Source organism: Dendrobates tinctorius, unplaced genomic scaffold, assembly GCF_039654945.1.
Source record: "Dendrobates tinctorius isolate UK_male_01 unplaced genomic scaffold, ASM3965494v1 ptg000173l, whole genome shotgun sequence".
Classification (NCBI taxonomy): Eukaryota; Metazoa; Chordata; class Amphibia; order Anura; family Dendrobatidae; genus Dendrobates; species Dendrobates tinctorius.
Window position 1 is genome coordinate 1,680,611 of NW_027361840.1, and position 23,157 is coordinate 1,703,767.

At 46.5% G+C, this 23,157-nt stretch overlaps 1 protein-coding gene across 2 annotated transcripts; it reads left to right on the forward strand.

The window, feature by feature from the left end:
* The first annotated feature begins 122 nt into the window (after positions 1-122).
* LOC141053920 (uncharacterized) lies at positions 123-22,352 on the forward strand. Of its 2 annotated transcripts, none has more exons than XM_073551089.1 (2): positions 123-15,758; positions 18,963-22,352. In XM_073551089.1, the coding sequence occupies exon 2, from the start codon at positions 18,969-18,971 to the stop codon at positions 21,630-21,632; it is 2,664 nt and encodes an 887-aa protein (XP_073407190.1). In that variant the 5' UTR covers positions 123-15,758; positions 18,963-18,968; the 3' UTR covers positions 21,633-22,352. The 2 variants fall into 2 exon arrangements, with proteins under 2 accessions (XP_073407190.1, XP_073407191.1); XM_073551090.1 differs by having other exon boundaries at positions 123-14,098.
* Positions 22,353-23,157: the final 805 nt, after the last annotated feature.

Genomic DNA, 23,157 nt, shown 5'->3' on the forward strand with positions numbered 1-23,157 from the left:
TTTCTATCCGTTTTTCGACGGATTACGCCGGATCTGGTTTTTAAAATTGACCCTTGTGGCCTACTGAGCATGCTCAGACCAAAAAAAACGGATCTGGCCACCGGATCCGGCTTTCGCCGGATCAGGCGCATTGCGGCGCTCATAGGCTTTCATTGTGTGAAAAAGCCGGACGCGCCGGATCCGGCGTGTCCGGCTTTTTCGCCAGAGACAAAAAACGTTATAGTAGCCGTTTTTTCCAGACGCCGGATCGCGACACTTTGCCGGATCCGGCGAAAACCGGATGAAACGCATGGCCATCCGGCACGATCCGGCGCAAATGCAAGTCAATGGGGGGGAAACCGGATCCGGCATTGCATTTCGCCGGATCCGGTTTCTGTCAAAAGCGCCGGATCGCGCCTGACGGCGAAAACCTGATGTGTGAAAGAGGCCTTATCTGTCACCTACAGAGCTTTGGTTAGAAAGTCCCCTTGCACTTCCTCTTCTGACCAGTAGATGGCGCCCCAGTATCACACAAGGCTCATTGGCTTTCTGAGGACAAATCATTTTAACCCCAGAAAGCAGAGAGACATGTGAGGGGAGACATGAGAGGCGAGACTGCTGCAGAAAGTCCCTGTAAATCCTTTATCTCATCTCCAGTCACACACAAAGCAGCATCTGTAAATAATTTAGAGCTCTGACTCTGAATAGCAGAACTATGAGCGCAGCTCTGGATGTGATTGGAGTGTAAGTGGTTATGTGAAATTAGAGTTTTGTAACCAATTAGTGTAAACAGAGACGAAGAACCGAAGCAGCCAATCACAAAGCCGCAGAGCTGCTCACTCCGTTCCCCCTTTAGTTCTTTGTCCGCTGGCTCAGTCCTTTCTACCTTAGTCCCGATCCCCGGGTGGCAGTCACATGACCTCGCGCCTCCGCGCACGCAGTTACTCATTAGCTTGTGCAGAAGTTTCTCCTGCTTTTAATGAGGATGCGGCCGACAATCATTAACCATCCGCCGTCCACAACCGCATGCTGCACACATGAGCCGGAAGCCTCCCCGTATTGACTGGTTTGTCCTTGTGGCCATGAGGACGTTCATCATGGAGCCTCTTTGATGTTGATGACTCAGTCATCGCCCTTTGAATGATCGACGCCTCGATGATCGACCCATGAATGATCGACACCTCGGTGATCACCCTGGAATGATTGATGTCTCAGTAATCGCTCCATGAATGACCAACCCCCATAATGAGCCCTCGACCAGTCACGTACCCCCAAGTAACGTGCTTTCTCAAGACCTTTTACACATTTTTTGGGGTTTGCTGTTAGGCCTGTGGCTCTGAGCCACTCCCACTTGTACAAGATAAGTGATTCTGACAGTCGTCACTGTAGATGATGACATGGCCCAGGTACGCCGACGCATGCTTAACATGGGATTCTCAAACTATGTCCATCTGCCTGTGAAACATGGCTGAGGCCCCATGTAACCCAAAAGGCAAGTCAACATGGTGATGAGACCCTCCGGGGTTAGAAGGTGGTCTTCTCTCGCCAACTTTGTCAAAGGCACCTGCCAGTGACCATTGATCAGATGGAGTGTTGTGAAGTACGGGCCTGACCCAGTCTCTTAATTTCTTCATCTACCTGGGGAATTGGACAAAGGTCAAATTGTGACCATAACGGTCCGTCCAGCTTTGGAATTCGGACTGTGATGACACAGCGTGTGTTCTTAATTATACCAGACATATTTCCCAATAGGACAGGAGAACAATTGTTCATATGAGCCTGAATGTTGACTCTTGAAGTGATGTTTGTTACCGCTGATTGTGCTGCTATCCTTGGTGGACAGGGACGCAGGGTCATTGAACAATCAATGATTGCTAATATGTGGATTACCTATTGTCCCAGTCCATGCAGCTTGTTGACCTGCAAACATTGAAGGACAAACTATGCAGATTGATTGAATACTCGAACAATGAGAGTAGACCTCATCCCATATTCCCCCTGACCTGATGGCCTGGAGGACAGATGTGGGTATAAAAAGGGACCTCTATCCTTCTGCAGAGACACGCAATTGAACAGCAGCCAAAAAACCATGGCTCCAACCACAGAAATACAGATTTAAGACTCTACATGACAGTAGCCATGCCACCATGGCTCCAACCGGAGGAATACCAAATAAATACCGATTTGAGACACTCTGCAGGATAACAGAGGACCATGGCCCCTGCTGGAGGAATACAGATCTGATCCGTTGACCATCTCTGAATCAATGGAGACGTTCGGATAAGCCAAGTTGGGACAATCAGGTCACCTGGCCACGTACCTTGATGGACTGTCAGCTTCCTAAGCTTGTCATTACCTTCTCTCTGTGGGTGCCCACCAAAAGCAGGGAGCCACTGGTGGAGGTGGTCAGCACTGGAAGCCCCAAAGTCACAGCTGCTCTAATTCCGGCAAGCCAGTGGAAGGGTGAGACTCTGTAATTTGCCCCATCTTGTGTATTTGCTTGGACTGTTCTGTATGTTCTTGTCTGTTGGTGATTCAGTAAAGTTTTACCACCACTCTGTTAACAACCGGCTCACCTTGTGTTGCCTGAGTAGCATTATGCTCATAGGGAAGGAGTGCGGTCGTCAGTGGGATGAGCCCTGGTCCATGCGGTCTTTCTAAAGGGATCCGGGCCAGAGGACAAGACCACCCACTGACCCTCGTGTCTCCACACTTGATGACAGTGGGGAGATACTACTCAGGCAGGCGGATCCGGGAGAGCTGCAGGGGACTTGTGTTCGTAGACACCGATCAAGTGCTCCACAACCAGGGAGGCAGATACAGTCCCAGCATACCATAGGTGAGGCATACACAGCAGGTTTTGGACACCACCATGTCCAACCCAACAAGCTCGGCCTTGGGAGCAGAACCACAGGGGATATGCAGGTACAACAAGAAATGGGGACTACAGGAGTTGTGGCAGCTTCGGCAGATCAAATGCAGGGCCACTGACACTCAAGTCGGATTTGATACAGAAATTGGTCCTTTGGGATGGCAAGAACATTGTGGAGGACGATGAGCTTGACGAAGAGGAATTGAACTGCCTGCCAAATCAAGGATCCAGTGGTAATCTGGAATCAAATACTCAGTCCCAAGCAACCCAAATCCATGAGTTGTTGGTCACATTGGGACCTGAAGCCTCAAGCGGGAAAAGGAGCTGGAGTAGTTATTCTATTGGTATGGGCAGATCCGTACCATCAAGTTGAAGAATCACGAGGGAGGTAGGGCTACATCTTTTGCTTTCATCAGCTTCCAGAAACCACAGGATGCAGAGGATGCTATGTGTGGATGCAATGGATACGAGATCAGTTCTCGTGGATTACATGAGCAGTTACCCAGGTCAAGCCGGGGATCAGGAGGATGATTGGAAGCCTATCATGTCTGGCTAATTAAGAGGGGGGCAATGTGATTAAATAGCATTAATTCATTTTTTCTAGTAGGTCAAGAGACATAGGCCATTTTTCATATGAGCCTGAATGTTGACTCTTGAATTGATGTGTGTTGCAGCTTATTGTTCTGCTATCCTTGGCGCACAGGAATGCAGGGTCATCGAACAATCGATGTTTGCTAATTTGTTGATTATCCATTGTATCAGTCCATGCAGCTTATTGACCCTCGAAGATTGCAGATTGAATTCTTGAACAATGACAGTTGACCTTATGTATCCTTGCCCTGAACCTGTGGATGATGGCCTTAAGGACAGATGTGTGTATTAAAAGGGACCTCTATACTTCCGCAGAGAGTCACTACAGAACAACAGCCTGAAACCATGGCTCCAACTGCAGGAATATAGATTTATGACTCTTCATGACAGTAGCCAAGACACCATGGCTCCAACCAGAGGAAAACAGATTTGAGACACTGTACAGCATGACAGCTTAAGGGACCGTGGACCCAGCTGGAGGAATAGAGATCTGATCAATTGAGCATCATTGAACCCATGGAGAATTTCAGAGAAGCCAAGTTGTGACAATCAGGTCACCAGGCCCCATGGAGACGTTCAAAGAAGCTAGGTTGAGACAATCAGATCAGCTGGCACCAATGGACTGTCATCTTCCTAAGCCTGTCATTATCTCCTCTCTGTGGGTGCCTGTCAAAGCGGGTGCCACTGGTGGGGGTAGTTGGCTCTGAAAACCCCAAAGTCGCAGCTGCTCTTATCCCGGCGAGCCAGCGGAAGGGTGAGACTGTAATTTGCACCATCTTGTGTATTTGCTGGGACTGTACTAGAGTCCACCACACGTCGCCTCCCCTTTCCATGCCTTTTTGGCAATGTCCATCAGGCCTCTGGGATGTCTGCCATATAATAGTTTGAACGGAGAGAACCCTGTTGATGACTGCGATACCTCCCGGATGGCAAACATTAAGTAGGGCAGCAACATGTCCCAATCCTTCCCAGCTTTGGATACTATTTTTTTCAACCCAGATTTTCATGTTTTGTTAAGTCTCTCCACTGAACCACCTGTCTGTGGGCGGCGCACAACTCCGCTGTCATGTTGGACATAAAAGGAGTCCACTCATCTGTAGGGATCTCCTTAGCTCCCGGTCAATACGGTTTGCCGAGGTAGGACGAATAGGCATTGCCTTCAGGTAGTGAGTAGCATAATTCACCACCACTAATTTGTTTTGGTGGCCACGGGCTGATTTTACTATCGGCCCTCCCAGGTCCATGGCAGCCTGCTCAGAAGGAACCTCAATAAAAGCCAGAGGAACCAGTGGAAATTTGCGGTGGCTGTGGTTAGCTGACACTCTGGGCAAAACTCACAAAACCTCGGCATAAACCCCGGGCCCAGAAGCTGCAGAATACGCTCGTGTCTTTTTAACCCCTAGATGACCACCCAGCACGTGTTTGTGGGCCATCTCAAGCAGCACCGCCCAGCGGTTAGATTGGGGCACTACCAGCTGTTCTACTTCTCGAATTTTGTTAACCCAGTATAGCAATTGCCATATGAGGAAATACCGCCTCTGCTCCAGCTGCAGGTATCCCTGACTTGGGATCTTTGGGTTCCACGCCCGGACAGACCTTTACCTTGGGAAAGTTGACTTTGCTCTCCTATAGGGACCAGAACAGGGGCAAGTCTCTTCCCAAAATCGTCCCATAAGGAAAGGTTGTTCACTACTCCCACTACATGTTTAATCCCCCCGCTCAGTGTGAAAAGGGTAACCTCCGCGTCAATTACTCCTGCAGTTCCCCATGTATGCAGATTACCCCTCTTTTCCATGGGCTCAAGCGGCGGTTGGCAGGCTCATCTCTTGGCACCACAAGCACCTGATAGCGGTGGCACTGCTCATCCACGAGACAAGTGTACAGAAGCTGGGCTCCTGGTACCCTCAGTTTGGGCTTGGTTCTGACTAAACCCAGCAGAGGGTCATGTCCCTTTCCCTGGCTTATTTACTTGAAGGAGCCAGCTTGATAGCAGCAGTCGGACACAGTCCTGTACCAGGTCCTGGGTGGCCAAATAGCGTTCAGTCGGGCTAAGCACTTGACCTAGGTTGCCCAGGTCCCCTTGTATGGTGATCTGCAGAGTTTCTACAAACTAGTCGACTACTACCCTCTCAGCCATCTGGACTGGGCTCCAGGTCTCGGGATGGAGCCATTTTTTTATGAGATGCAGTAAGTCATATGCCTGAGACCTAGCGGGTCGGGCCTCCACAAAGGACCATTGGTGTACCCGCTCTGCCATACCAGCGTGTTGACCCCCATTCAGACAAAGATCTCACCTTTGAATCTTCCATAATTCCAAGCATCCTCACGGCTGAGGGTGAAGTATGGTTTCTAGGCATCTCCCATCAAGAATGGAGCCAGCGCTTCAGCCCACTGGTCTGCTTGATGGGCAAATTCTCCCTTTCTCCGCGCCGGCCTGACTTTGTCCAGGGCCTTGTGATGATCTGGGGTCTTCGGTGGGGGTATCTCTCTTAGGGTCGCAGTTTGTTGTCCTGACTGTCTGCTGCATTTTAGAGGGCCAGCTGCTTTAGTCATTCCTCCATCTTGTCTGCGGTCCTGAGTTGTAGCGTTGCGGGCTTCATCACATGCCTGCAGTTTTCTTTGTTGTAGGCCTCAATTCACACTGCCCGCATTCTCCACCAAATGTAAGGTAGTGAGGCAGTGACCCAGGTATTTGCCAATTTCCGTTCCCATCCAGATCGCAGCTGGATGTGTCCGTGTACAGTCCGGTGCCGTGGGCGCCTGCACCACTGTGGGAATCTCGGGGGCTGTGTTGGCTCGGCCCAGGTCTCTGGTCTGTGCTCAGTCTCATACTGCCAGGCAAACACTCAACCTCCAGCTCTGCTGGACATGAGACCAAAAACTGACCCACCCAACCCGTACCTGCAGGAAACAAGACACGGACGGGAGGGAGAGATCTGTCCCATTACTGTCTTACAGATCTTTGCAAAAATAGAAGCCCCAATCAGGTTTTCCGAAATCTGACTTGGTGAAATCACCGAACCCAGTTCACACTGATGTTCTGTGTTGTAACCACAGCTGTGGCGGTAATTCACCCAACTCTCAACCGCATCCAGTCTCTCTACATCCTGGGGGGCACGAAACGACCCTTGTGTCTGACTCTCATCACAGCCTCACACCAGACAGGAGACTGCACACAGTGACTGCACGGGAGGAGGAGACTGCACACGGTGACTGCACAGGAGGAGGAGACTGCATACGGTGACTGCACAGGAGGAGGAGACTGCACACAGTGACTGCACAGGAGGAGGAGACTGCACACAGTGACTGCACACAGTGACTGCACAGGAGGAGGAGACTGCACACAGTGACTGCACAGAAGGAAGAGTCTGCACACAGTGACTGACAGAAGGAAGAGACTGCACACAGTGACTGCACAGGAGGAAGAGACTGCACACAGTGACTGCACAGGAGGAAGAGACTGCACACAGTGACTGCACGGGAGGAGGAGACTGCACGGGAGGAGGAGACTGCACACAGTGACTGCACGGGAGGAGAAGACTGCACACAGTGACTGCACGGGAGAAGGAGACTGCACACAGTGACTGCACGTGAGGAGGAGACTGCACACAGTGACTGCACAGAAGGAAGAGACTGCACACAGTGACTGCACAGGAGGAAGGAGACTGCACACAGTGACTGACAGGAGGAGGAGACTGCACACAGTGACTGACAGGAGGAGGAGACTGCACACAGTGACTGCATAGGAGGAGGAGACTGCACACAGTGACTGCATAGGAGGAGGAGACTGCACACAGTGACTGCACAGGGTAAGAGACTGCACACACAGTGACTGCACAGGAGGAGGAGACTGCACATACAGTGACTGCACAGGAGGAGGAGACTGCACATACAGTGACTGCACAGGAGGAGGAGACTGTGCACAGTGACTGCACAGGAGACTGCACACAGTGACTGCACAGGAGACTGCACACAGTGACTGCACAGGAGACTGCACACAGTGACTGCACAGGAGACTGCACAGGAGGAGGAGACTGCACACAGTGACTGCACAGGAGGAGGAGACTGCACACAGTGACTGCACAGGGTAAGAGACTGCACACAGTGACTGCACAGGGTAAGAGACTGCACACAGTGACTGCACATGAGGAGGAGACTGCACACAGTGACTGTACAGGAGGAGGAAACTGCACACAGTGACTGCACAGGAGGAGGAAACTGCACACAGTGACTGCACAGGAGGAGGAAACTGCACACAGTGACTGCACAGGAGGAGGAAACTGCACACAGTGACTGCACAGGAGAAGGAGACTGCACACAGTGACTGCACATGAGGAGGAAACTGCACACAGTGACTGCACATGAGGAGGAAACTGCACACAGTGACTGCACAGGAGGAGGAAACTGCACACAGTGACTGCACAGGAGGAGGAAACTGCACACAGTGACTGCACAGGAGGAGGAAACTGCACACAGTGACTGCACAGGAGGAGGAAACTGCACACAGTGACTGCACTGGAGGAGGAAACTGCACACAGTGACTGCACAGGAGGAGGAGACTGCGCACAGTGACTGCACAGGAGGAGGAGACTGCGCACAGTGACTGCACAGGAGGAGGAGACTGCGCACAGTGACTGCACAGGAGGAGGAGACTGCACACAGTGACTGCCAGGGGGAGGAGACTGCACACGGTGACTGCACAGGAGGAGGAGACTGCACACGGTGACTGCACAGGAGGAAGAGACTGCACACGGTGACTGCACAGGAGGAGGAGACTGCACACGGTGACTGCACAGGAGGAGGAGACTGCGCACGGTGACTGCACAGGAGGAGGAGACTGCGCACGGTGACTGCACAGGAGGAGGAGACTGCGCACGGTGACTGCACAGGAGGAGGAGACTGCACACGGTGACTGCACAGGAGGAGGAGACTGCACACGGTGACTGCACAGGAGGAAGGAGACTGCGCACAGTTACTGCACAGGAGGAAGAGACTGCGCACGGTGACTGCACAGGAGGAAGAGACTGCGCACGGTGACTGCACAGGAGGAAGAGACTGCGCACGGTGACTGCTCAGGAGGATGAAACTGCGCACGGTGACTGCACAGGAGGAGGAGACTGCGCACGGTGACTGCACAGGAGGAGGAGACTGCGCACGGTGACTGCACAGGAGGAGGAGACTGCGCACGGTGACTGCACAGGAGGAGGAGACTGTGCACGGTGACTGCACAGGAGGAGGAGACTGCACACGGTGACTGCACAGGAGGAGGAGACTGCACACGGTGACTGCACAGGAGAAGGAGACTGCACACGATGACTGCACAGGAGGAAGAGATTGCACACGGTGACTGCACTGAAGGAGGAGACTGCACACAGTGACTGACAGGAGGAAGAGACTGCACACAGTGACTGACAGGAGGAGGAGACTGCACACAGTGACTGACAGGAGGAGGAGACTGCACACAGTGACTGACAGGAGGAGGAGACTGCACACAGTGACTGACAGGAGGAGGAGACTGCACACAGTGACTGACAGGAGGAGGAGACTGCACACAGTGACTGACAAGAGGAGGAGACTGCACACAGTGACTGCACAGGAGGAGGAGACTGCACAGTGACAGCAAAAGATGAAGAAACTGCACACAGTGACTGCACAGGAGGAGGAATCTGCACACAGTGACTGACAGGAGGAGGAGACTGCACACAGTCACTGCACAGGAGGAGGAGACTGCACACAGTGACTGCACAGGAGGAGGAGACTGCACAGGAGGAAGAAACTGCACACAGTGACTGCACAGGAGGAGGAGACTGCACACAGTGACTGCACAGGAGGAGGAGACTGCACACAGTGACTGCACAGGAGGAGGAGACTGCACACAGTGATTGCATCGAAGGAAGGAGATTGCACACAGTGACTGCACGGGGAAGAGACCACACAGTGACTGCACCGGAGGAGGAGACTGCACACAGTGACTGCACAGGAGGAGGAGACCGCACACAATGACTGCACAGGAAGAGGAAACTGCACACAGTGACTGCACAGGAGGAGGAGACTGCACACAGTGACTGCATAGAAGGAAGAGACTGCACACAGTGACTGCACAGGAGGAGGAGACTGCACACAGTGACTGTACAGGAGGAGGAAACTGCACACAGTGACTGTACAGGAGGAGGAAACTGCACACAGTGACTGCACAGGAGGAAGAGACTGCACACAGTGACTGCACAGAAAGAGGAGATTGCACACAGTGACTGCACAGGTGGAAGACACTGCACACAGTGACTGCAGAGGAGGAGGAGACTGCACACAGTGACTGCACAGGAGGAGGAGACTGCACACAGTGATTGCACAGGAGGAGGAGACTGCACACCGTGACTGAGAAAAGGAGGAGACTGCACACAGTGACTGCACACACAGTGACTGCACAGGAGGAGGAGACTGCACACAGTGATTGTATCGGAGGAAGAGATTGCACACAGAGATTGCATCGGAGGAAGAGATTGCACACAGTGACTGCACAGGAGGAAGAGACTGTACACAGTGACTGCACAGGAGGAGGAGACTGCACACAGTGACTGCACAAGAGGAGGAGACTGCACACAGTGACTGCACGGGAGGAGGAGACTGCACATACAGTGACTGCACAGGAGGAGGAGACTGCACATACAGTGACTACACAGGAGGAGGAGACTGCACATACAGTGACTGCACAGGAGACTGCACACAGTGACTGCACAGGAGACTGCACACAGTAACTGCACAGGAGACTGCACAGGAGGAGGAGACTGCACAGGGTAAGAGACTGCACACAGTGACTGCACAGGAGACTGCACACAGTGACTGCACAGGAGGAGGAGACTGCACACAGTGACTGCACAGGAGGAGGAGACTGCACACAGTGACTGCACAGGAGGAGGAGACTGCACACACACTGACTGCACAGGAGGAGGAGACTGCACACAGTGACTGCACAGGAGGAGGAGACTGCACACAGTGACTGCACAGGAGGAGGAGACTGCACACAGTGACTGCACAGGAGGAGGAGACTGCACACAGTGACTGCACAGGAGGAGGAAACTGCACACAGTGACTGCACAGGAGGAGGAAACTGCACACAGTGACTGCACAGGAGGAGGAAACTGCACACAGTGACTGGACAGGAGAAGGAGACTGCACACAGGGACTGCACAGGAGGAGGAAACTGAAGACAGTGACTGCACAGGAGGAGGAGACTGCACACACAGTGACTGCACAGGAGGAGGAGACTGCGCACAGTGACTGCACTGGAGGAGGAGACTGCACACAGTGACTGCACAGGAGGAGGAGACTGCACACGGTGACTGCCAGGGAGGGAGACTGCACACGGTGACTGCCAGGGGGAGGAGACTGCACACGGTGACTGCACAGGAGGAGGAGACTGCACACGGTGACTGCACAGGAGGAGGAGACTGCACACAGTGACTGCACAGGAGGAGGAGACTGCACACAGTGACTGCACAGGAGGAAGTAGACTGCGCACAGTGACTGCACAGGAGGAAGTAGACTGCGCACAGTGACTGCACAGGAGGAAGAGACTGCGCACGGTGACTGCACAGGAGGAGACTGCACACATTGACTGCACAAGAGGAGGAGACTGCACATAGTGATTGCATCGGAGGAAGAGATTGCACACAGTGACTGCACAGGGTAAGAGACTGCACACAGTGACTGCACAGGAGGAAGAGACTGTACACAGTGACTGCACAGGTGGAAGACACTGCACACAGTGACTGCAGAGGAGGAGGAGACTGCACACAGTGACTGCACAGGAGGAGGAGACTGCACACAGTGATTGCACAGGAGGAGGAGACTGCACACCGTGACTGAGAAAAGGAGGAGACTGCACACAGTGACTGCACACACAGTGACTGCACAGGAGGAGGAGACTGCACACAGTGAATGTATTGGAGGAAGAGATTGCACACAGTGATTGCATCGGAGGAAGAGATTGCACACAGTGATTGCATCGGAGGAAGAGATTGCACACAGTGACTGCACAGGAGGAAGAGACTGTACACAGTGACTGCACAGGAGGAGGAGACTGCACACAGTGACTGCACAAGAGGAGGAGACTGCACACAGTGACTGCACGGGAGGAGGAGACTGCACATACAGTGACTGCACAGGAGGAGGAGACTGCACATACAGTGACTGCACAGGAGGAGGAGACTGTGCACAGTGACTGCACAGGAGACTGCACACAGTGACTGCACAGGAGACTGCACACAGTAACTGCACAGGAGACTGCACAGGAGGAGGAGACTGCACAGGGAAAGAGACTGCACACAGTGACTGCACAGGAGACTGCACACAGTGACTGCACAGGAGGAGGAGACTGCACACAGTGACTGCACAGGAGGAGGAGACTGCACACAGTGACTGCACAGGAGGAGGAGACTGCACACACACTGACTGCACAGGAGGAGGAGACTGCACACAGTGACTGCACAGGAGGAGGAGACTGCACACAGTGACTGCACAGGAGGAGGAGACTGCACACAGTGACTGCACAGGAGGATGAGACTGCACACAGTGACTGCACAGGAGGATGAGACTGCACACAGTGACTGCACAGGAGGAGGAGACTGCACACAGTGACTGCACAGGTGGAGGAGACTGCACACAGTGACTGCACAGGTGGAGGAGACTGCACACAGTGACTGCACAGGAGGAGGAAACTGCACACAGTGACTGCACAGGAGGAGGAAACTGCACACAGTGACTGCACAGGAGGAGGAAACTGCACACATGACTGCACAGGAGAAGGAGACTGCACACAGGGACTGCACAGGAGGCGGAAACTGAAGACAGTGACTGCGCAGGAGGAGGAGACTGCACACACAGTGACTACACAGGAGGAGGAGACTGCGCACAGTGACTGCACAGGAGGGGGAGACTGCACACAGTGACTGCACAGGAGGAGGAGACTGCACACAGTGACTGCACAGGAGGAGGAGACTGCACACGGTGACTGCCAGGGGGAGGAGACTGCACACGGTGACTGCACAGGAGGAGGAGACTGCACACGGTGACTGCACAGGAGGAGGAGACTGCACACAGTGACTGCACAGGAGGAGGAGACTGCACACAGTGACTGCACAGGAGGAAGTAGACTACGCACAGTGACTGCACAGGAGGAAGAGACTGCGCACGGTGACTGCACAGGAGGAGGAGACTGCGCACAGTGACTGCACAAGAGGAGGAGACTGCACATAGTGATTGCATCGGAGGAAGAGATTGCACACAGTGACTGCACAGGGTAAGAGACTGCACACAGTGACTGCACAGGAGGAAGAGACTGTACACAGTGACTGCACAGGAGGAGGAGACTGCACACAGTGCCTGCACAGGAGGAGGAGACTGCACATAGTGATTGCATCGGAGGAAGAGATTGCACACAGTGACTGCACAGGGTAAGAGACTGCACACAGTGACTGCACAGGAGGAAGAGAATGTACACAGTGACTGCACAGGAGGAGGAGACTGCACACAGTGCCTGCACTGGAGGAGGAGACTGCACACAGTGACTGCACAGAAAGAGGAGACTGCACACAGTGACTGCACAGAAAGAGGAGACTGCACACAGTGACTGCACAGAAAGAGGAGACTGCACACAGTGACTGCACAGGTGGAAGACACTGCACACAGTGACTGCAGAGGAGGAGGAGACTGCACACAGTGACTGCACAGGAGTAGGAGACTGCACACAGTGACTGCATTTAAAATATCAGTATTTCTATAATATAGATTAATTCTCTCATACAGAATCTATTTAACAGGCTGCTTACTTTAGAGAAGTGACTGACTTATTCTGAGTGCCTTGGCTCACACAGCTGTCTCTCTTGTCAAATGTATAGGTCAAAATAGTCAAAGCTGTCAAAATGTGACTATTTAGAGATAATGAATGGTTCTAAAGATCTCAGACTTTAGGCTTAAATATCTCAGACTAAGGTAATGCATAAATAACTGTATGCATATTGTTTCAAATAACTAGGGTTCACTTAATATGGAAGAAGTTATGAACATAGTGGCAAGCCACCATATGTGGTTGTAGTTTATAGGTCAGAATAGTATATAAAGCCGGCCTAACTCTTGTTCAGGAGATCTCATATCCCTTGAGACTCTCGAACACCCGGACAACACAGCTGATCAAGACCATATGTAAGAACAATGCTCGTTTTCTCTTCAAATAATTATTGCATGTCATGAACTTACTTTTCTTCATTTTTGTAATCACTTTTTGAATGAACAATTAAAAACAAGATTTATTTTATCCTCAACATTGCTTTTACTTTTTGATTCTCAACCGTGCAAGAAGATATATATATATATATTTTTCTACATTTTGGTGAGCCTTAGCCAGACTGATCTTTTGTGCTAATTTTGGCTGGCATTCCTTCCTCGATTGTGCAAGGGGGGAGCACGAACTCTGCTAAAAAACCACCTGTTGTACAAGCCTCCTCACGAATTCCACTATTTCACGGCACAAGGATCACACTGAACCTGGAGACGACGGGTGAGGATCGTAAAGAGCTGCATGCGTCTCATCCAGACGGAGATCTGAGGATTGCATAAGGACACAGAGGACCATCCATTGACGGGAAAGACTCTCAATAGGTGAGAAAAAAATATAATGGATTTTATACATGATTATGCTAAGAAAAGTAACATAGATTTCAAGTTTGTTCATAATCATACGGATGCCCAATTATGGTCTAGTTTGTATAATCAATGTGAGGCAGAAAATGTTAAAATTGACAAAAGGTTTTTCTCAGTTAGAAAATTACAAAGGAAACTTCAGAATGTTATGCAGCTAGTTCATGTGTATAATAGCCTAGTCTTTGAGAAAACTGAACCTAACACCTATAAAACATGCATTGTCACACAAGACATTAATCACACTGACACACCAGGTGACACACAAGAGTCTGACGGGGATTACTTTGATTGTCCAAATTGTTTGATTTTGTCAGAACATATAGAACAATTGGAAGATCAAATAGATACCAGGACAGAGTTATTGTCTAAATTACGACAAGATATAAAAAGGGTTTCTGTTAACACAAGATCAACAGGTAAACAGGAGGACAGTGTTGCCTCTTCATTTGTACCAAATATGCAAAATCCAGATGCTTCAGTAGAGGAATTAGAGGCAGTAGAATTACAACGGAAAAAATTACATGACAGAGCAGCACGCATTAATCTGAAAATACACGATCAGCTAATGAAAATTGTAAAAGACATTCCAAATTACAATGATAAGATGGATGCCTTTTATAATGCGGACACTTTTGAATCAAACACAGACAAATACAATTTGAATGATGAGCAAAAGAATAAAATATTCAAAGTTTGGTTACCTTCACATATGGGAAAAAGATTACAGATCACACCCAGATTAAATGATGAGAATGAAATGGCACATAGTACAAAAGAAGACAGACTTAGACAATTAGTATTGTTTACAACCGGAGAAGACATGCCTACAGTTGATATTTTAGGGAGTTTACAAACAAATATTTCTGAAGACCCATTCTCTTTTTTGGTAAAGTTTGAACAGGCCTATAGGATGGTAATGGATCTCAGGCCTCACGAAGAGCCAGCATCCATGATCAAATTTTTTGTAAAGAAGTTCAAGTACTTAGATCCTGCCTCAGTGCAATTGGCTAACACTCAGCCATCATTGCAAGAAGCAACAGTTTTTATTGACAGAATAAGGAGATCCATGAAACAAAATCAGGTCAAGGCTAAAATAGCGGTAGTTCATGAGAAGGAAGACAGTCAACTGAAACCTAGAGCCACAGTATTCTCCAAGAGCAGGGATCACATTGAGCATAGAGGTAAAAATACTACACAAAGGAACAATATCCATTGTTATTTTTGTGGTATACCTGGACACTTGAAGTGGCAGTGCAGGAAATTTTTGAGAGCAGAATCAGAGATGGGTACACAAGGAACAGGTAAGCTTGGAAGGGAAAACGGACTCATGCCAAAATCATACACCACACCTTCCGCACCTGCATTACAATTATCTGCACCTGCTCATACTGCCAACAGACAAACACAGTCACCATATGCACCATTAATCAGACAGATCAGAGAAATGACAGTGAAGGAAACAGAGTCAAGGGATAGAATTCCAAGGTCTTTTAAAAAGGACACTGGTCTTCTCCCATCTCCTTCATCTTTCTGACAATCACAGACTATTCCTGTACCACATCCATTGGAATTTGTGACTCGAGTTACATTGGATGACTGTGGAAGACCATTTATCAAAGTAAGTTTAGCAGGACAGAATGCTGTATTCCTCATTGACACAGGAGCTCAGTTAAGTGTTCCAAACCTTGATTTGAAGCTAAACCCAGATTCACCAGTTTGTACAATTGTCGGTTTCAGTGGAAAAGGTGGAACTAAAGCAACCTTAGTTCCCAATGTGATTTTGGAAATACCTAGTTCTTTCAAAACAGAAATTGACATCTGGTATTGTCGTGATTCTGAAAATATACTTGGCACAGATTTTATGCAGAAATTCGGACAATCCTTTGTGGTGTGTTTTGAAATCTGATGGTTCTTATCGAATGATATTGGATTTACGGATGTTCAATAAGCATACACCCAATGTCGCACCAATTGTGGCAGATACTCATGACATGATGGCAAGGTTAAATGCAAAGGCCAAATACTTCTCTGTACTGGACATTAGCAATGGTTTTTTCAGTATACCTCTTGAAAAGAGTTGTCAGTATAAGTTTGCATTTACTTTCTTGGACGAGCAATATCTGTTTTGCAGGTTACCTCAAGGAGCACATTTGTCACCTAGTGTTTTTCATCAGGCATTGGCAAAGGTATTATCCAGATTTTCGAGGCCTGATTGCATTCTGCAATATGTGGATGATATTTTATTGTCTACAGAGGATAAAGAGACACATGTTTCTCTTCTGACAGAATTGTTTGAGTTGCTGCATGATGCAGGGTTGAAATTGAACACCAAAAAGGTCAAATTGATGCAGACTGAGGTCAGATTTTTAGGGGTGCTGTTGAGTCCAGGAAAAAGGCAGCCACTGCAGGAAAGAATTGAGGCAATTGCTTCCCTACCAATTCCGACATCACACAAGGCATTGAGACATTTTTTAGGTCTTATGAATTATTCAAGGGATTTCATTGAGAATTTTGCAGATAAGGCCAGATCTTTATATGATCTTTTGAAAGGTGAAAACAGTGATTACTTTGGTCCTTGGGGTGATGAACAGCAAACCTCATTTGAACAATTGAAAATGAATTTACAAAATGCACCTGCTTTGTCCACAGTAGATCCTTCGGCTCCATTTGCTTTGCAAGTGCACACATCGGAGATTTCTGTTTCTGCTGTATTACTGCAATTACATGGGGAAGAGTGGAGAATTTTGGGCTATTTTTCAAAACTTCTCTCACCTGTTGAAAAAGGTTTTGAGACCTGTGCAAGACACTTGGTAGGTGTGTACTTTGCAGTCAAAGCAACCAAACATATTGTCGGGTTCAACAAAATCATTTTGCAAACTCCTCACTCTACACTAAAACTTCTCTTTGAGAATAATATCCCAGGTGTGTCACATCAGAGATTTGCTCATTGGTTATTGTCATTGTCTCCCAAACAAATTGAGGTAGATTACAAGGCCAAATATGTTCTTCCTCAGCTGATGCAATATGAAGGACAAACTCATGATTGTTTACAGTCTTTTCAGGATCCAAGTCCATCACTTTTCAGACGGAAAGCAGAGGTAACAGACGAACCAATTTTTGTAGATGGTTCCAGATTCTATTCAGATGGGCACTATTATTCAGGATATGCCATTTTTTATCCCAACAGAGGACAGGTTGTGAAGCACAAATTACCGAGTCATTTTTCAGCTCAAAGAGCAGAGCTAGAAGCAGTAAAAATGGTACTACAGCTGAATGAAGCAGATGATCAGTGTCCCATTACAATCTACAGTGATAGCTCTTATGTTGTAAGATCACTGACAGATTACTTGTCAGTTTGGGAAAAAAGAGGCTATGTAGATTCATCTAATAAGACTCTTGTTCACAGTGACACACTGAAGACAATTTTCAGGATAGCATCAAAAAACCCTAATGGTTTTGCTATTGTCAAGGTTCCGGCCCATAAAAAATCTGATGATGAATTATCTGTTGGAAATGCAACCGCAGATATGCTAGCCAAAGAGGCAGCCCTGACAGGAGAAGAGGTGTTTGAACCTGAACCGCTCGAGGTTTCAGCAGTTCAAAGAACAGACACGCATATCCCTTCTTTTGTGGAAGAACAAGAAAAAGACTCATCTCTTGTTGCTTCCCGGGTTGATCCAAAACCTCCCTTTGTTTGTGAAAACGGGGTTTTGTGTCATGACTTAAACGGGGAGTTGCGTCCTGTTGTCCCAAGACATCTACAGGTTGAGTTCACAAAATACAATCATGAAAGTTTGGGTCATTTGGGCCAACAAAAATTGTTAGGCATTCTCAGAGAGAAATTTTACTGGGAAAAGATGGAAGAGACAGTGCAAAGTGTTGTTCAATCATGTCTCATTTGTGCCCAAATTAATCCAAGACCAAAAGGACAGAAACCGCCACTACTCCGAATCGCACCTGCAGAGGGTCCATGGTCTACGTTACAAATCGACTACATTGGACCGTTACCATCAGGTAAAAATGGTCTCAGGTATGCATTGGTTGTAGTAGATGTTTTTTCTAAGTGGGTTGAAATTTTACCTGTCAGGAAAGATGATGCTTTGTCTACAGCTAGAGCATTAGTTAATCATGTCTTTTGTACTTGGGGGATCCCAAGAATGATCACCTCTGATCGAGGAAGTCACTTTACAGGAAAAATCATGCAAGCCGTTTGTGCTATTCTAGGGGTACGACAGCAGTTTCATGTACCCTACCATCCACAGTCTGCTGGTATTGTGGAAAGGATGAATAGAACAATAAAATCCAGAATTGCCAAGATGTTATTGGACAAAGGCAATACTTGGGTTGATGCAGTACCTTTTGTACTGTTGAGTGTAAGAGGAACAACCTCTGCCACAACTCAGTTTACTCCTTTTGAACTGATGACAGGAAGAAAAATGCCATTGATTTTTCCTCATGAACCATTTTTGTCTACACCACAAAAAGATGCTGTTGCAAGGTCCAAATGGTTGCAATTGTTGCAGGAAAATTTGAAAACAATTCTTCCACATGCTGCATCAAGAATGCAGAGAATGGAGCCACCATATGTATCCAAATTCAAGAAAGGGGCTCTAGTGATGATTAAAACTTTCAGGAAGAATGGACCTTGGGAAAGTAATTGGGAAGGTCCCTTTGAAATTATCGAAACCATGGGACAAGTGATGATTCTTGTGCAACGAGCATCTAAGGTGGTTAAAAATACCCGCAGACAACAAAAATTGTGGGTACATGTTGATCAATGCAAACTGTATATTGCAAAATAATGATACTGCATTTCTTTTAGGAAGAAATGGATTCCAATAAGAACTGGAATATGAAACTCCACGTCTTTGACGGAAGGGATTCAACACCAATCCTTCAGGAGAAAAAGACGTTGCCCAGGAAAAGCTACTATCTGATGGGAATCACATTTCTGCTGTTTTGTACTGTTTCAACTGTGATCTACGCTGAAGATATTTCACACCATGGAACAAATACTAGTGAAGTGAAGGAACTTTTCAAAGGAACTTTACATCCAAGGAAACCAAGAGGAACGAATCTACAAAGCTTAATAGATGAGGACATACCGGACGATTCAGTAGATATTACTGGAAACATTTGCATGGGTTTTGGTGCAAAATGCTGTATTGAGCTACACTTTATACATGACACTGACATAATATTACATGCAGCCACAGGACCTAAGACGAAGTTCACACAGTTACAAGGAGATTATATACACAATAATAAGACAGGCACATGGGAATGTAGTCCTACAGATGTGTTATTCTGGAATATAGAGATAAGAGGTGAAGAGAGAGCTGTGTGGTCAGGAGATATTACAAATGATATGATCGCAAAAGGGAAAGTTGAAACATCCAAAACAGATGCTTGGTTAAGGACACAACTATTTGGGAAAGTTTTAGATCCTGCATTTCTTTCTATTACAGAAGGAGACGAGGATTGGGTAAAAACATGGAATTTTCAGATAACCAGAGAACCAGTACAAGTACAGGTATCTGTAGTTTTTACAGTTTCAAATACTATAGCTCCAGAAGTAAGGGTTACACCACAAGCAGTATATAGTCAAGAAAATATGTCTCCTTTATTATTAAAATGCAACACGAGGTTAGAGCTACCTTCAGAATCTTTGTTAATATGGACCAAAGATAAATCATTTTTGGGAAGTTTTTCAAATGGTCCAACAAATGTTATACACAGAGGTCAATCCGGTAACGTGAGATGGTTAAATAAGGATTTTATTTTTTCTGTAGATAATCCATCTCCTAAGGATTCTGGACCTTACCAATGTTGCATTTTAACGAAATATAACTACAAACAATGTAGAGATGTAAAGGTAAATATATGGTCAGCAGTAGATAATGTATGCACACAGACAAGATTTCAACCATCTACTCCTTTTCAGATCAATCAGTTCCAAACTAAACCTCTGTTACGAGATGGAGTGTTTCTGACCATGGTATGGACCTTTAACATGTCTAACTGGAAAATCTCTTCTAGATATCCCCAGTGTCAACCACATCTCACTAACATGGAGATGGGAATAGAACAATGGTTTGGGAAAAGAACTTCAACACAGGTTAGAAGTAAGAGGGGAGTGTTTGAAGGTATTTTGGGGGGATTAGGAACAGTAGGAAGTTTAATTAACACTATGGACATTCATACACTTAAATCAGATCTGGAAAATATTGGGTATATTGGAGGAAAAGGGGTAGAGATTCAGAAAAGCTTGAATCAAGTCCTTGAAAAGATGGTTTTGAACACTGCTACTGTATTGGGATCTTCTGTATCACATCTTCAAGATGCTACTTTAGCTTTAATGGAAAGTGAACAGGAATCTCAAGTGGCCAAAACATGTCTAGAAATTCAGATTGAATATTCCACCAATCTGAAAATGATTGCACAAGCCTTACAAAGTGGAATTACCCCTTTAGGGCTAATAAGAAATTTGCCCATAGAATATAACTTTGCGTTAAACCATACAGATTTGTGGGTAAATAAGTGGTTAGGATGTGAACAGAACATTTGTGTAGGAACATCACTGATTCCAGTGTCAGGAAGAGAAGAAACCCTGGTTCCTATGGGTGTTCTGGGAATTCCTGTCAGCCCTACACAATTGTTATATTATCAATTACAGTACACAGATTTTGCATTTGATGGTACAAACATTGAACAATTAGACATTTCGTCATGCTTAAATTTTGTTTCCAAGGTAATGTGTCTACCTGGACAGGATAAAGTCATTTATCATTCATGTTTCCATAATCATACTTCTTGTCATGCCAGAGTTGAGAATGTCCACACGATACATGACTTGGTGACACCAGTAAGCGCTAACAAAACTTGTTTCCAAGTCATGTCAGGAAGAGAAGCAGTTTCTGCATTCTTCTCATCTTGTGTACATGTCGAAAATCTGACAATGGGTTTATATTGTATTGAGGGAAATGTTAAAACTCTCACAAAGAAGGAAGGAAGTATTAATATTACGTCAATAGGCTCAAGACGTCTGAAAATCCTTCCGATCCAGTTCAATTTGTCACAAGTCAATAAATTCCCTTGGGATTTGTGGACAAATGAAATAAAGAAAGACAAGGGTTTATTAAATCTGCTGACAAAACAATTAAAAGAAGCTGAAATTGTATTTAGACATGAACAAGGTAATCTAAATGATATTGAACATGAATGGACGAGTATGTCAGGCTCATCATGGTGGAGAAATTTAGGAAAATCTGTAACTAGTTGGTCACAGTCTTCAGCGAAAATGGCAGCAGGAAATGTATTGTCTAATCCGATTGTTATTCTATTTATCATAGTTTTGCTGTGTATAATATATCAAATAATTATTATGTGTAAAATTAGGAGAATTTATAAGAATATAAAGATAGAAATGAAAAAGGAAGATGATATTTTAAGAGAGATGTTAAAACGAAAAAAATATAACTCTCTGATCTAATTTTTGTTTTTACAATAGGTTTGAAAATTCAGATGACATTCAGGGCAGATGTGATACAAGGTTTTCAGAATAAAGAATGAATGTGATACGAATGGTGAGAGAATGAGTTAGGATTGATTATGATATTTCTCAAATCATAATCAGGGGGGACTGTAAAATATCAGTATTTCTATAATAAAAAAATATATGGATTAATTCTCTCATACAGAATATAGTTAACAGGCTTTGCTTACTTTAGAGAAGTGACTGAGTTATTCTGAGTTCCTTGGCTCACACAGCTGTCTCTCTTGTCAAATGTATAGGTCAAAATAGTCAAAGCTGTCAAAATGTGACTATTTAGAGATAATGAATGGTTCTAAAGATCTCAGACTTTAGGCTTAAATATCTCAGACTAAGGTAATGCATAAATAACTGTATGCATATTGTTAAAATAACTACGGTTCACTTAATATGGAAGAACTTATGAACATAGTGGCAAGCCACCATATGTGGTTGTAGTTTATAGGTCAGAATAGTATATAAAGCCGGTCTAACTCTTGTTCAGGAGATCTCATATCCCTTGAGACTCTCGAACACCCGGACAGCTGCTCAAGACTATATGTAAGAACAATGCTCGTTTTCTCTTCAAATAATTACTGCATGTCATGAACTTACTTTTCTTCATTTTTGTAATCACTTTTTGAAATGAATAATTAAAAACAAGATTTATTTTATCCTCAATTCAACATTGCCTTTACTTTTGATTCTCAACCGTGCAAGAAGATATATATATATATATTTTTCTACATTATTTCAGATAAAAATCTTTTTTTCGAACCTTGTCAATGTCTGGACGAGATTTCACATTCATTTGGCAACTCATGTGATTAATAAAAGTATGAGATTTCATGGAAAGCACAAAATTGTCTGGGTGACCCCAAACTTTTGAACGGTAGTGTATGTCCTCCATCCCGGTATATGTGCCTCATCCTGATATGTAACCCTCATCCTGATATATGTCCCCCATCCCGGTATATGTTCCTTATCTTGGTACATGTTCCCCATCCCGGTATATGTTCCTTATCTTGGTACATGTTCCCCATCATGGTATATGTTCCTTATCTTGGTACATGTTCCCCATCCCGGTATATGTTCCTTATCTTGGTACATGTTCCCCATCCCGGTATAAGTTCCTTATCTTGGTACATGTCCCCATCCCGGTATATGTTCCTTATCTTGGTACATGTTCCCCATCCCGGTATATGTTCCTTATCTTGGTACATGTTCCCCATCCCGGTATATGTTCCTTATCTTGGTACATGTTCCCCATCCCGGTATATGTTCCTAATCTTGGTACATGTTCCCCATCCCGGTATATGTTCCTTATCTTGGTACATGTCCCCCATCCCGGTATATGTTCCTTATCTTGGTATATGTTCCCCATCCCGGTATATGTTCCTTATCTTGGTACTTGTTCCCCATCCCGGTATATGTTCCTTATCTTGGTACATGTCCCCCATCCCGGTATATGTTCCTTATCTTGGTA

Bases quoted from the DNA above. Each gene is read 5' to 3' on its own strand.
- LOC141053920 (XM_073551089.1), top strand. From the start codon at position 18,969: ATGGATTCCAATAAGAACTGGAATATGAAACTCCACGTCTTTGACGGA.